This window comes from Catharus ustulatus, chromosome 18 (assembly GCF_009819885.2).
Source record: "Catharus ustulatus isolate bCatUst1 chromosome 18, bCatUst1.pri.v2, whole genome shotgun sequence".
Classification (NCBI taxonomy): Eukaryota; Metazoa; Chordata; class Aves; order Passeriformes; family Turdidae; genus Catharus; species Catharus ustulatus.
The window spans coordinates 8,879,392-8,894,180 of record NC_046238.1 but is presented as its reverse complement, the minus strand read 5'-3'; the positions used below and the strand labels follow the sequence as shown (position 1 = coordinate 8,894,180).

The following is a 14,789-nucleotide window of genomic DNA, read 5'->3' as shown; positions in this document are numbered from 1 at the left end:
AATGAACATCAGGAACAAACTTCACATTTCCAAAGCTGCCTCCCCCACCTTTTTCCTGGTTGATCACTGAAACCCCGAGCCATGGATGACATCTGGGAATTGCCACATGGAGACATTGCCAGGTATCCAAGGTACTTGTCCTACAGATTACAGTCAAATCCCAGGATAAGTAAGTGCAGGTGTATAATGAAGCCCACTTAAAATGAAACTGGTCTCAGGCTTGGGGTATAAGAATTCTGTAGTAAGATTTATGACCTTTAACAGGAACTTCATTATAAAGAAAGTGACTTTTATGTAATGAAAACCATCTCTCTCTGAAGAGGAATGATGTGTTAACATCAGCAGAGCTGTGTTTCAGTGTTTTCTGTTTGCAATCCAGCACCGTCATTGTCACTTAAAGTTCATTAATTATTCTAAAAATGCCACTACCGAAGTGCAATTGTATGCAATTTTTTAATAATTTTCTTCAGAAGGTGGCATTTCATCTATTTAAGTCTAAATTTTCCAGTAGAGCTTACCCTGTGTTCTTAGAATTACTCAATACATGAAAATACAAACATTAGTAATGAGCCCTATTAACGCAGATTTCACTTCAAGCTAACTTAGATTTACTTCACACAGCTAAGTGAGTTCATTTCACTGGAAAAAGAGATTCCCTAAAGGAAAAAACATCAACTACTGTGGCAGATATTGCCCAATACATTGCTGAAAAATAAATTCTACTGATTGGATTTTTTTCATTCCCCCCGCCCCCACAGCACTTTAAAAATACAGTCTTTTAATGATTGTTTAATTTTCATATAACTAGAATATAAATCCTTTACATACTGCTTTGCTGCAGCTGCAGCATAATGTCTCATTTTTCATGGAAAAAAAAACCTAATTACGTGGTTCACCGAATTGCCTGTGGTAACACATCAATTTTATTTACATTCAAAAGTTGGACTTGAGTTTGTTCTCAGCACTCCAGTTAATTCCAAGTCCATTTTACACAATAGTTCTCCTGGATTCATTAGTAACACCTCACTCTGCTCTTATTGGGAGGGATTCCCAGTGTTTTCCAGGCAGTTCCACTTCCACAGTTCTACCCCACTTTAAATATCCTGGATTTGCTTTAAGTCTGGCCTTGCTGGAACAGTTCTGCCAAAGGACCATCAAATGTCCCTCCAGAAGGCAGCTGTTACTGTTCCCTCTGGAATGCCAACTCCTTTTCCCACAGAAACACCAGGGGAAAACAAGAACTGTTGTGTGGTAAATAAAACCTAAAGGTTAATTACCCAAAATTTCAACTATTTCAGTCAAACTAAGCTTATATTTGGAAAGCAGAAACCTTACAAGAAAGTATGTGGATTCAATAGTGAATTTCTTGGCTTTGCCTTCCATCAGTGTCTTTCCTCTAAACTGTTTTCAGAAGGTAATTTGTTGCAAGCAACAGGAAAATCTCCAAATTCCCAGCCATGAACATAATTAAGATGTTAATTCTTGAGTGATATAAATAAAATAAAACAATAAAAAGCATTATGTTTTTTTACATGGGGCCCTTTGGTAGATTTCAGACTTTTTTATAACTTTTTAGGCTTTGATGTTGCCAGCTGTAAGAAGAGGGAAAATGCACTATGTGAGAATGATCCATGGAATATTCTGAGCTGGAAGGACCCACAAGGATCAGTAAAGCCCATTTCTTGACTAGAATTGGTAATGAATTCACAAATGCTACATGTACTCATTGGATCCTGCTCTGAACACTGAGATTCCCTGTTCATGTGGAGACAAAACCACTGAAGGAGAGAGGAATTAAAGTAACAGTAAGTGCAGTCATTATTCCAAACAGGACATCAGTTTTATGTTTTTTTTAAATGACTCCCATAAACCAACTTTCAAGTAAAAGGGGTAGAAGTAAGTGGTGGGAAGAACATTTATTTTTAAAAGAAAACAAAACAAAATGAAGACATCTCACCCAGACACAATAAGGCTCTTGTCAACCTCATGTGTATAAAAGGAGTTGGCATTTTCCCATGAAGCAATTCCTTAATCCCAAATGATGGCATAATAACCTCATTTAATATGCCTCCTTAAAAGAAAAAGTTTATTTTGTCTAAGCTGAACTTCAACTGGCAATCACTGGACACCAATTACCAGTGTCAGATATAAGGGTCACAGAACAATTCTGCAGGCTGAGAAAGTAGGAATTCACTTTTCAATCCCATCTTCTTGCCAAAAGAATGGAAAAGTTGAACTTTGTTTTCATGTCTTTGGGAATAATCTATGCTAGGCAATTAAGAAAATGCAAATGACTTATCTTATTGAAAATAATCAAGCCAGAAACAGACTTTTCAGTAACTTAATATTCCAATAAAGTCTTCTGTCATAGGAACCTACTTGTTAATTCCACTCCGCACTCAAGAACCGGCAATTAACCATTTTCAGATTTCACTTCAAATTATTAATAAGTGGTACTCAGCTGCTTGATATTCATTGCTGTTTTTTAAATGGAAAGCCTTCCAAAAGCCTTGCATTTCAGATCCTTTATTCCTTGTTCATGAGCTGCTTTTCCATGCCCCGGCTGCTCTTGTTCCCGCTACCACTGGGCATGACGAGAGTTCTGGGGTTTATGGTGGTGTTGTTGTGATTAAAATTGCTGTAATACACATCCCATGCTTTCACCAAAGCCCAGGGATCCAAGGAATAACCTTTGGGCAAATCCAAGCAAGTCTCCAAGCCAGCTGTAATGCAATTCCAGCAGCAACCCCCTCCCTTCTTGCCCACTGCTATAATCTCATAGTAGAATGAAAAGACTGAGGAGCACTCTCATTTGAACAGCCATTTCATGGCAAGGGGGCTCAGTCTTCATTTCACGCATTGCTTCACACACTTAAAATATGTTTGAATAGGCAGGAACATCTTCTCATTCAATAATTAACGAATCTCACAGAGCTTAGAACATACTCTAATTCTTGACAGAGCTCCCAATTCCTTGCAATTGCAGAAATACAGACAGCACCCTGCAAGAACCTTAAAAAGGCTCAAATCGAAATGGAAATTAGATTTTTCACTACTTTATTCTCTTTTACATTTGTGGAACTAAAAAATAAATTTTTTTCCAAGTTTTCCAGTGTTTTTCTTTTAATCCCTAATAAATGCTGGCAAGCATCAACTACTAAACATTTATAGGTTAAACATTGACCTTATTTAGAAGACTTGACTGATGAATGAAACTTTGAAATCTGGCAGTTCATAAGGGAGCATCAAGAACCCTTCCTAGCGGGAATAAAAACAACTAAATTGAGTTCTGGGGCAAACTGTTCTCAGGAAAGATCCTTAAACAGAGCTGACATGTTCTGCTCTCCTGTAGGTTAAATTCAGCAAATTTCAGGTAGAGAAACAAGAGCAGAAATTAATTTTGGGGCATAACCACGTGGGTTAATGTGGGTGCCCTGCACACAGCTCTTCCTGCAGGCAGCATTTTTCCCTCCTCACTTTTATCAGCACCAGGGGATTACGGCTGCGCCAGCCCAATATGCCAAGAATTCATAAACAGGAACAAGCTGAAGCTCCAGGTTTTTCCTGTCACAGCTCAAATTTCAGCTACGTTTTTAAACTTACCAAGCTGCACACATCATGTACAATAATCTTTCAGGAAAGACTTGCCTAATTCATTTAAGATAATCTATTCTTCATAAGCATTTCCATCTAAATTCTTATATTCTCCATAGCAGAAAGTGAAATAGTATCATTTTTTCTGGGGAAGTAGCTCCAGAAATTAATGGATCAAGTGCAATATATCAGATGGAAATCCCAAATACCTACCAGAATCAGTGAGTTTAGACACACAAGCTACTAAGCTGATAGAAGGATGTAGTTTTACCTAAAGAACTATCAAACACCCAGAATTTATTCATTTTTAAGCTCCTGTCTCATATCCTTCCAGCTTTCCAGAGTCTACCTCCAGTGCAATGCTTACAGTCACCAACCTGCATTCTCAGTAGTGGTACACACCATAATCCCTGCAGTGTTCCTGAGAATTCCAATATTCTGTACCACAAATGCAGCAAAATGGAACATATCTATAATTCCAGCACAGAGATTATAAATTGATAGACAAAACTGTCAGAGAATTACAGAATATTCTGAATTGAAAAGGACCCACAGTATCATCAAGTTCAACTCTTGGAATGGTGTAAAATGTCAGAGCAAAATGCTCTTTGCAAAAGCAAAGAAGGGAACTGTGGAACAGATCTCCCTTCCCTATAATCTGTGGAACCCACAGGGTCCAGGGCAGGGGTGGGAGAAGAGTGAAAACCCAAGAGTTGAGTCTAAATTCTCTGTGATGCTCCAGATGGTATTTGGTCACCAAATGCAAATGAGAGCTCTGAAACTTGCAAATCCACAATGTTCATGTCAAAAATGCTGCCAACAGTCAGACACTCCCTCCTCTCCTTCCACTTCTTCTGTCAAATGTACAAAAAATGGATTTATGGGAAAAGGTACTGTGGTTGGAACAGTTGCCAAACCTCTCCAGGCAGTATCATTAAACAGCATTTATTCTTCAGAAAACCAAACTTCAACAAACTAAAGCAACGCCCAGCTTTTTCAGACTTACAGAATTGCTCCAGCTTTTCCTCACTCACTGACCCCACCCCAATTAACTTTTTCCACCCAGCATTGAATAAAGATCTTCAACCTCTCATCCAGATTTAAATGCCACCACAATGAAAACCAGAACACCATAGTCAAGGCTGGCAGGAAGAAGAAATGTAGGAGAATGTGCAAGAGACACCTCTAAATTTCCCAGCTGCCTGGTTAATCCAACCACTCCACTGATCTATAACTGCTCTGCAAATAATTGTTTTTACTTAATCTCCCATGACAGCATTTAATTATCCACAGTTTTGGAAAGCTACTACATAAACAACTCTCCTCATACCTCCTGTTTACAACCAGTAAGTTGTTTTCCCTACGACTATTTGAAATGCTTTTATTAATGGCAGATTTGTTGTTTACCAAATCTTCAATGTTATAAAGATAAAAGACGCCTTAGAGTTCATGAGCAAAAGTTTTTGAAGTGCTTCTGAAAGCAAAGCCTCAGTTTGGACATTTCCTCTGTCTACTGAAAGCAGTAAATATCATACAGCACTACTGGAGTGACTCTTATCCAGAAAAATCAAGAATTATAATTTAGACTTGAATTAATAAAACATAATATTTAAAAATAAATTCTTTAAAATTCAGTTATCACAAAATTATTTCACTTTCAAAGCATGAGACCCAGGCAGGGAAAGAAAAATCCTAAACTTTGTTCTTGATAAGAATTCATGATCTTACTAACAGGCATTATTCCCTAAAGTTCCTTTATCTCAGATATTTGTTTTGGATAAACTCTAGTCTTCCTCTTGGATTTGCAGCATCAGATTCCTGGGACTTGTACGCCTGAACATGTGAGTACAACACAACAAAGTTCTGGCCATGGAACTCTAAGTCACAGTGACAATCCAACCTGTAGTAGCAGCATTTTAAACCAAAGCAGCTCATTTCCTGACCAGCTTATCCAAAGGAAAAAAAAAAGGCATCGTGTTACCCCCAGCCCAGCTGACAGGCAAGGAAAACTCTGCTTCAGTAACTTTCCTATTTTCTGTTTATATGCCCACACGGAAAAGCCGTTTATATTTTCAGGAAGCCAATTTCAACTATCAAATAGTTCAGTCTTGTGGTCTGTTTATACAATAAAAAGCCAAATAAACTTGTTCTTTTTGCCTTCTGGTTGCATGAAGCAGTGAACACAAACCGTGTCCTTTGTCCTATCTCAAGGAATCAATGGACATAAATGCCTTGTTCTGGCAGAATTTGAGGCTCAATATTTTGTCAATACTGATGTTTGAACTCTAAAATGTACTGAACAGAGCCCGACAGCCCTATCAGCAGGAAAATGTACAACACTTACACAATTTACATCACTTTGAACTATATCTGATAAGTCACTACAAGTGTTTCAATGTGCTTTTAATATAGAACAAGGAAATCTGCCCTTGTAGGATTTACACACATGACAACAGACAAGTTTCAGATTGAATTCCACTTAAAAGTTACTGTTCTGAAGGCTGCAGCCTGGATGCTGGAACACCCTGTGTGCAGTGTCCAGTTCTGAGCCCCTCAGCTCAGGAAGGACATTGAGGGGCTGGAGCGTGTCCAGGGGAGGGAACAGAGCTGGAGAAGGGGCTGGAGCCCCAGCAGTGGCTGAGGGAGCTGGAAAGGGGCTCAGCCTGGAGAAAAGGAGGCTCAGGGGGGACCTTCCAGCTCTGCACAACTCCCTTGACAGGAGGGGACACCAGGGGGGGTCAGGCTCTGCTCCCAGGGAACAGGGACAGGAGGCCTCAGGCTGGGCCAGGGGAAGCTCAGGCTGGACACCAGGAGGAGTTTCTGCATGGAAAGGATTGTTAAACATTGGCTGGAGCTGCCCAGAGAGGTGGTGGAATCCCCATCCCTGGAGGTGTCCAAGGAACACCTGGACACGGCACTCAATGCTCTGTCTTGGGGGATCAAGCACAGGGTGGACTCAATCACCTCGGAAGCCTTTTCCAAACTAAGTTCTGTGGTTACAGAAACTTTTGAACCAGGCAAACAATGTGTGACAGTGATGCTTTGCTATACTCGGCCCCATACTGCACCCAGCAGGTTCAGTTGTCCAAACATTTAAGTGAATTTCCATACCACCACCACCACTGGAAGCAGCATCACAGTGTTGTAACCAACATGTCAGATATAAACAAGCTCCATCAATTCACAACAGAAACAGAAGCATCACCTGCAACTCCCCTCAAATAAAAAGACACTTTAGTCCCATCTACTGCATTTGAAATATTAAATAAACTATATTTCACTAAGAGAAAAGCATATATTATTAAAGCTTTGCTGGCTAAGTAGAAATATTACCCATTCCCTCATTCAAAACAGGTGCCTCATAAAAAATGAATGTCAGTGGAATGGCTCAGTGCAGCACTTGTGAGCCATCTCTTTAATTATACATGATCACAGGGCTACCTGCATGGAACACACCCCAAGGTACTCAGGCCTCCATATCTGTGATTTTGCAGGCTCTGGTGCCAAATAAACAATCTGGCAGCCATCAAAGCAGGAAGTTTGGAACAGTGCTTAGAACAGAATGAAAAGAAATGAATATACCATAACCCAGGACTAAACAGTGCAGGGTACAGGTGAGTGATAAGGGACAACTGGAGCACACTTGATAAACAAAGTATTCTGTGTACTTGAAACAAATTTTATCACCAAGTCACCAGAAGGTCTAAAGGTCATGAGGATAAAAAATTATTGCAAGAAACCAAAACCTGATCCTTATGACTGTCTTAGGTTTTTTTAACTACCAGAACTGGTGAACTTCAGTCATTTCCTTGCAAGACACAAGGTGAAAATGGAGGTAAAATTCATACAGCCAAATAAAACACTTTTTATTTCAGGCAAACTAAAACTTGCCATAGCAACAATACACCACTGAAAAGAAAATAATATATACTGGATATAGTCAAACCCAAGCAGGATCATAACAGACAGTAGAAGTAACTTTATCAGGTTAAGGCTCCACATTCTGGAGACTCTGAGGACAATCTCAGCTGCATAAAGCCTATAATCACCAACTTATTACTGTCACCTCTGACCTACCTGCCCCTTCCTGCCTCCTGTTCCATTCACCTGTTGCAACTTGCCTTGGATCATGCTCAAATCCTGCAGCACGAGCAAGAACAAGTCCTGACCTCATAGATTTATGTGGGGTGTCATGGAGTTCACCTGATGCCACAGGAGAGGTGATTTATTCCATCAGCTACTACCTTATACCCGAGCTGGGGTATTATTATCATCATCATCACCCCTTGAACTAGAATCTACTCTATTTTTAGAGGTTCCACAAAAATCCAAGTCGTGATATTGACTACAGGTCTCCTGAGTTCAAGTTTCACTTTGCATTTTATCACACAGCAAAAAAAGCCAAATTTACAGGTTTTGTTTTCCTGTAGGATTTAAAACACGAACTATGACAAAAATCACAAAGTAGCACATCAAAGCATTAAAAACATTCCTTTTTCACTGGAAAAAACAATTAACTGAGAAAGAAAGAGTGGCTTACTGTGCAGCTCGCGGTGGATGACATCGACCAGGTTGGGCTCGTCCCCCCACCAGAATATCCAGAGCTCCTTGCAGTCGGGTTTGACGTCGCGGCGCCACACGCACAGCAGGTTGGCCTGCAGGCAGCGGATGAAGCTGAGCAGGATGGGATCATCCTGGGCTGGAGCTGAAATGATGGGCCCACAGTCCCCATGGCCTTCAAAGTTGTACCTACGCCATTTGATGCCCGTGAGTTCAGCCTATGGGAAACAAAAAAAGAAGAAAAAAGTCATTGGATTACTTCATGATTGAGTTATATTCAGTTTTTCATTTTCATTGGTTAATTCCTGAATTCAAGTTCAAAAATCCTCCTATTCATAAATTTTCCTTTATTCCTCTTCAAGGAAAAAAACTAATAAACAACACTGAATAAACCTGGCTTACCCCTGCAGTTAGGTTTTCACCACAACCTGACTCCCTTCCATTCATTTCTATTCTATTCATTTCTAACAGCTTCATTCAATTTCTGACCTTACTGTTATCTTATTGTCATCTTGAAAATTAGAAAGGAAAAAAAAACAGACAGGGAGAGGGAATAAGGCTGATTCCCTACATGCTGCTTGGAGGCCACATGAGCTCAGCGTCAGCCCAAAAATTGGCCACTTGAACGTCAGAAGTCACAGTGCTTAAGAAAACCAGTGACTCACTGGAAAAACTAAGACAGTTTCACATAGTCATGTTACAGGTTTACCAAATGGGCTTTTTATTTTTATTTTGCCCAAATGAACAAAAGCAGAATATGGAAAGTTAACATTTATTGTCTCTGAACTGGACAGAATTCTCTTATTAACCATCAAGGAAGAATAAAAAGAAGCAATTTGCTACCCAGATGTTTGGGAAAGGTTTTCTTTGGGCACTGAACAGGCTCTCCAGGGAATGGGCACAGTCCTGAGGCTGTCAGAGCTCCAGGAGTATTTGAACAACACTCTGAAGGATGCACAGGGTGGGATTGTTGGGGTGTCCTCAGCAGGGCCAGGAGTTGGATTCAATGATCCTGGTGGGTAACTTCCAACACAGGGTTTTCTGAGATTTTTTCTGTGATTCTGAGATTTCCCTCCACTCCCAGTTTGCCCCATTTCTGTTGTAGCCTCCCCCCTTTCTCTCCACTCTCCAGCACAGGACAGGGAATACTCCCAGGACAGTCTGGCTGTTATCAAACACAACTGGTGTGTGCATACCCAGCTCACAGTGGGCTTGTACTCTACTCTCCAACCTGTTACCACATTCCTGCTGCTGCTATTCCCTCCCCTGCTTCATTTCCAGTGTTCACACCTTCCCTTGGCTGTCCAGAAGCAGCCAGTGCTCAGTTCCCAAGTGCTCCTGCAGGAACAGCCAGCTGCTCTGCTGTGAGGAGTGCAGACACTCCAGGGCAGCAGCTACACCTCTGAGGGGAGAGGGCATTGCCAGGAACAAGGGAAAGAACCAGCAGTGGAAACACTGACTGTAGGAATGAATTTTTACTCCTAAAGAAAACCAAAGACTTGTGGATCACGTATTCCTCCCACTGTCATTACCTGTGTAAGGACATTCAATTTCTCCTCCAAAACCCAAATTCCCCATCACACACAGAAGGATTTCCTTTTTCCAGTTCACAAACTTAGTCCATTTACAAGTTTAAACTCTAAAATTTACTTCTGTCCACCACAGTAGCTGGAAGGAACCTGCCTGATTCAAGAGCTAGCAAGTGAACTGCTGAGGAGCTAAAGATGATATCTCATCACACCAGCTACAGAGGCAAAAACCACAAGTATTTCTTGGATCTTGTAAATACATTCTCTGAAACAGTTTCACCTCATTTCTGTATACTGCCTGGCACAGCAGGAGTCTGGCCATGGTACAGTTCCTGGGATTCTGCCTCAAGGACTATTCCCCCAAACACTGATTATTCACTTAACTTTCCCCTGAAGCAGCCTCACCAGGCACATACCCACACAGTGCTGCACTGGGAAGGGGAAAAACCTATGGAGCAGTGAACAGCAGGGAAACTGGGTTTCTTGTTTGCAGGCCCCTAAACCACCAAGCATCTTTAGCTCCACAGGGCAGAAGGGACACTGCCATCCTATATCCTGGCAGCAGGACACCAGTCCTGGATTGTCCCAGCTGGAGGCTCCCTACAGCCAGCACTGAGCTCTTGCACTCAGACAGAAATGCTGATCAGCCACCCAAAGGATTAGGAACTATGGAAAAGGAAATGGGAAAAGATAGTCCAGACTGGCTGAGATACACAGCCATGTGCCACCTTTCTGGCACAATAAGGGCAGGGGAATGCTGGAGGAAGAGGCAAAATGGAAGGAGTAAGGTTATTTTTTCCATAGCAGGGTGCTGGAACGCCTCATACACTAAATAACAGTCTAAGAAAAAGTGCTCCTCCAAAACATCTACATCTGTTCTATGTGCATCCCCCCAGCTATAGCTTGGACAAGGAATGGGCAGAGTTTCTGAAACAGCATAATGAATTCAACTATGAACCACAAAACACCAAGAATTAGTGCCAGCATAGGCAACCTGAAAAAATGAAGTTAAATGTTTGTGCCGTAACCAGCTAAGAACATATGCTAAGTCACAAAGAGCATGGAACAGGAAGATGACAAAAACCAAAACCAAAAAGCCCAACTGAACAAAGGACCTTACCCAACAGCAGGACTCACTTGATCCACACAGCAAAAGCCAGAGCTCAGCTGTTTCAAAGAGCAGAGAGGCTCCTGTGGCTTCCTGCCAGCTCAGAGGTATCACTCCAACATCCCCCCCAGAGGAGGGATGAAACAGAGTCAAGGAAAGCACAGCAAAATCAGCAGAGCTGCACCCAATTTAATTCTCCACTAACAAACTCCTGGAGTCTGTAATTCTGTGGACTGTGAGGAATGATAAACTACTAACCTGGATCACACCAGTGGCCACCCACACAGAGAGATACTCCTGAGAAAAGGGAGAGACAAGTCCTGGGGCTTTGGACACAGCAGCAGTATTAAATGAGCTCTCACACATCGTTTCCCAGTCCAAGCTGCAGAGATGTGGTTCAGCACATGTACTGCGATATGTCTGTTTCTGTTTAAATTTTTAATAGGTAAGCATCAATAGTAATCCCTCAGAACTTCTGGATTATGTCCTCATGTTAATTAAAACTGAGTTCAAATAGAGATTTGAATCCAGAAGGGATACACAAGAGCAGACTACACCCAAAACACTTACACACATTCTACGCCTCTACTGATGTTCTGTGTAAAGTATTTAACACACTATAGGGAGAAGATCTGCATCCACATGGGGATTTATTTACATTAATTTCTTTAAACAAGCCAACAGCCCTGGTTTGAAGAGGCCTCCATCTGTAGCAGGGTTTGCACAGACAAGACAAGCAGTGGGCTGTGGTTCTGGGAACTGTTCTGAAGAGACAAATGTGGTTTCATTTGTGCTTCACTGGCAGCGAGCACAGGCTGACCCAACACAGCCTCCTCCTCCTCCTCCTCTGCCCCAGCCACACATTTCCATGTCCCAGTCTGATCTGGTTGTGGAATCACTTGATGAATGGGATCGCTTCAATTTAAACGAGAGAAAGCAAGAGAAAGACAAACGTTTCCAGGCTCAGCACCCTGACAACTCATCCTGTAGCCAGGGAATCATCGAGCAGCCCCAGGAGAGGGACAGTAAAGTAGGATCTCCCCTGTCAGGGACACTCCAATGAGATAAAACACAATTTCAGTGCACCCAGACTGCTGTTCATGCACACCCCAACCAACACAAGCAAGCACTGGTGCCAGAGCAGGCCTGGCCTGGGTGCCTTCCCTGCAGCACTCAGCTGCTGCTCAGACATTCACACTGAGCTGGGCTGACTCAAACCCAGAAGGGTTGGATTAAACGACTTTTTCCTCTACTCAGATCAGTCCCCACACCTGATTCATTAAACAGCCACAGAGATGCTTGTACCGGGAACTCTGAGGACAGCAAAGCAGGTCAGGGAGGGCAGAGCTGCTCTGATTAGTAAAACTGCTGGCTTGAAAGCAGCCTGAAACACTGAGACAGAAACCAAAATTGCCAACCTGAGGACAAAACTGTGAACACGCTGTTTAACTCACAACTGGCTAGAGATGAATGCAGAACAAAGCAGAACTCTTGCCAGGTGATGTAATCTACTGAGTTCCTTGCATCTCTTCCCATATGCACAATTTTGGATTATTGCAGTTGCTACAATGTTTTTAAAACTAAAAAGCCTGGCAAAAAAATAAATAAAAAGAACTTACAAATACTTATTATTATCCAACACTGTTAGCAAATCATGCATTAAATGAGATTTTTGCTTTGGCTTATAAAGGAACATGTGTTATGGAAGACTGTGCTGTGAAGGGTTCAACTGCTCAGATAAGTGGGGCTGTTTTTTAATGGAGTTTTTTTCTAAGTTCAGCTAACTGCAGTTGGACACAGAATATTTGTGAGACGCCAGTTCTAAATGCACTGGGCCAAGCGTGTAAGGAAACAGAGAAATTGGATCTCTAACAGTCATACCCAAACCCTTCACTAACATCCAACTTCTTACAGAGTAATTCCCAAGACACAAAAAGATCTGTTTCTGATGTTTTCAAAAGCAGCTGTCAGGGTAAAAGAGTGTGTTCAAATTCCACACAGGCATCCAAAACCACCCAAAACATCCCCAAGAAACAGGCATTAATGAAAGCAGTGCATTGCCAACGTCTTTATTGAGATGCATGGCCTCAGAGTGATCACAGAGTCCCTTGGAAAGGGACACAAGCTCAGGTTTCAGCGACCATCATCACACCCTGCAGAGTGAAACAGCCTCAAAAGAGATGAGCAGAGAGCGTTCAAACCTCTGATCCCCCCTGCACACACCGACAAGCAGAGAGACACAGAAAGCAAATTAGCACTTTCTTTCACACCCTGCTGCCCTAAATACAGACATCTCCACATGTTCCTGCCACAGCTCAGGGCTGCAGGACACCATCCACGACTGTGAATTCACAGGAGACAGAAAAAACTAAGCTCTCATTCTTTTCCCCCTCAGGCTTAAATCACAATAATAGGCAGGCTGGGAGGGTCTTCTGCTGATCTCATCGTGCTCCACTCAGATTGGTAGAGTTTAGACTACTAAAAATCACAATTCCCCAGTAACATTTCACAGTACACAACTTGGTGCTGGCATACTCCCAGCAACCCTGAAGATATAATTAGTGCTGGGTAGCCACTGTGACTGCTTTCCTCTTCTGCAGCCCTTGCAGATGAAACACAAACAAACCCATCTTCCACCTCCTCTTTTATTTCCCATCTCCACCAAATGCTTTTTGGCCTCTCTTTTATGGGAAACGGACAGGCCAACTCTAAATTAACTTCTCCAGATCACTTGAGTAATTCCACCCATTTTAATACAAAAAGCTCTCTTGGAGAGATTATACAATAATACAGCACAGCAGAAGAAGAAAGAGAGAAAGCATGAAAAGTTTGAGAAATTCCTGCATTTGGCCACACCAAGTATAAAGCAGAGCTATTTTTTAACTACTTTGTGCTTCTCTATCTTAAAAACAGTGACTAAAACGATATTTATATGTTATTTTTCCTGCTTCATGTAGTACAGAAAAGTTAAGACAGAGAGAGGATGCAGAGTGTAGAAAATCATTTCAAAATAGAAAAGATACATTGGAAGGGAGGTAAGATCGTGTAATTAATAAAAGAACCAGACATCCATCACACAGGTTCTCAGTTCCGGCCCTGCTTTCTCAAAGACTTTCAACATGGGAACATTCAGGTCATCTTATTTTTCACACTTCTCCAATTTGAAACAAAACAAAAACCAAGTATAAAAACACTTCCTAGTTTCCTCCTAAAAGGTGCCACTCAGACAAATTCAGGTCTGCCCAGTGCTTCAAACATAACTTTCTTTAATGGTTAAAAAAAAAAAAAGAAAATGCAAGACACACCTCATCACTTCCACAAACACATTTCAGGTAAACAAAGTGAGTATAAAAGCTTTCATCAAATGTCCTTCCAACCAAGGGGAAGATGTTAAGCTGCCCAGAGTACCTTTAAAATATTTTATTTATCAGTCTCTGAAGTTAGGCTCAATCTAAACAATTCCTCTAATCTAGAATTTTGTTTGCTTCTGTGTAGGAGAGTAGTTGCTAAGTATCTTTAGTCTACAATTTATGCTTCGAATTGGAACATAAAACATGTAAATGCCATATATATGTTTGCCAGTTTTATTAGTGTCTCATCTTGAGAGCTTCATTCAAGTAAGTAGCTATTCTGAAGCCACCAGAGACTCATACTAAGGACTACTCACATGAGTGAAAATCTGCATAAGAAAGCCCTCAGTTCATAGTCCAAGAATTTAAACTGTAGTAAAAGGTGTCATGGGAATTACACCACCATTTTAATTAAATGCTGTAAGATCTTGCAGACAGACTCAAGATTAGCACCATCTGTTTTGGTTACAGTGTCTCATTTCACTACATCATCCTCACACAGCAACGAAATATCATTGCACACTCTACTCCAGCCATTTAAATACCAGATAAAAGTTATGTCATGTTGATACACTTCACCAGGAAGGAAGGACAAGGAGGACAGAGGGACTGAAAACTACTCTGTAACAATGTGTTGCTTTTGGGGGA

The 14,789-nt window shown here is 41.4% G+C and overlaps 1 protein-coding gene across 1 annotated transcript in view; it reads right to left on the bottom strand.

Annotated features, from left to right (window-relative positions):
• MED13L (mediator complex subunit 13L) overlaps positions 1–14,789 on the bottom strand; it is a 168,459-nt gene that overhangs the window by 141,198 nt on the left and 12,472 nt on the right. The window contains exon 2 of the mRNA XM_033075785.1: positions 8,135–8,372. Coding sequence (XP_032931676.1) covers positions 8,135–8,372 — 238 coding nt within the window. The remainder of the gene's footprint in view (positions 1–8,134; positions 8,373–14,789) is intronic.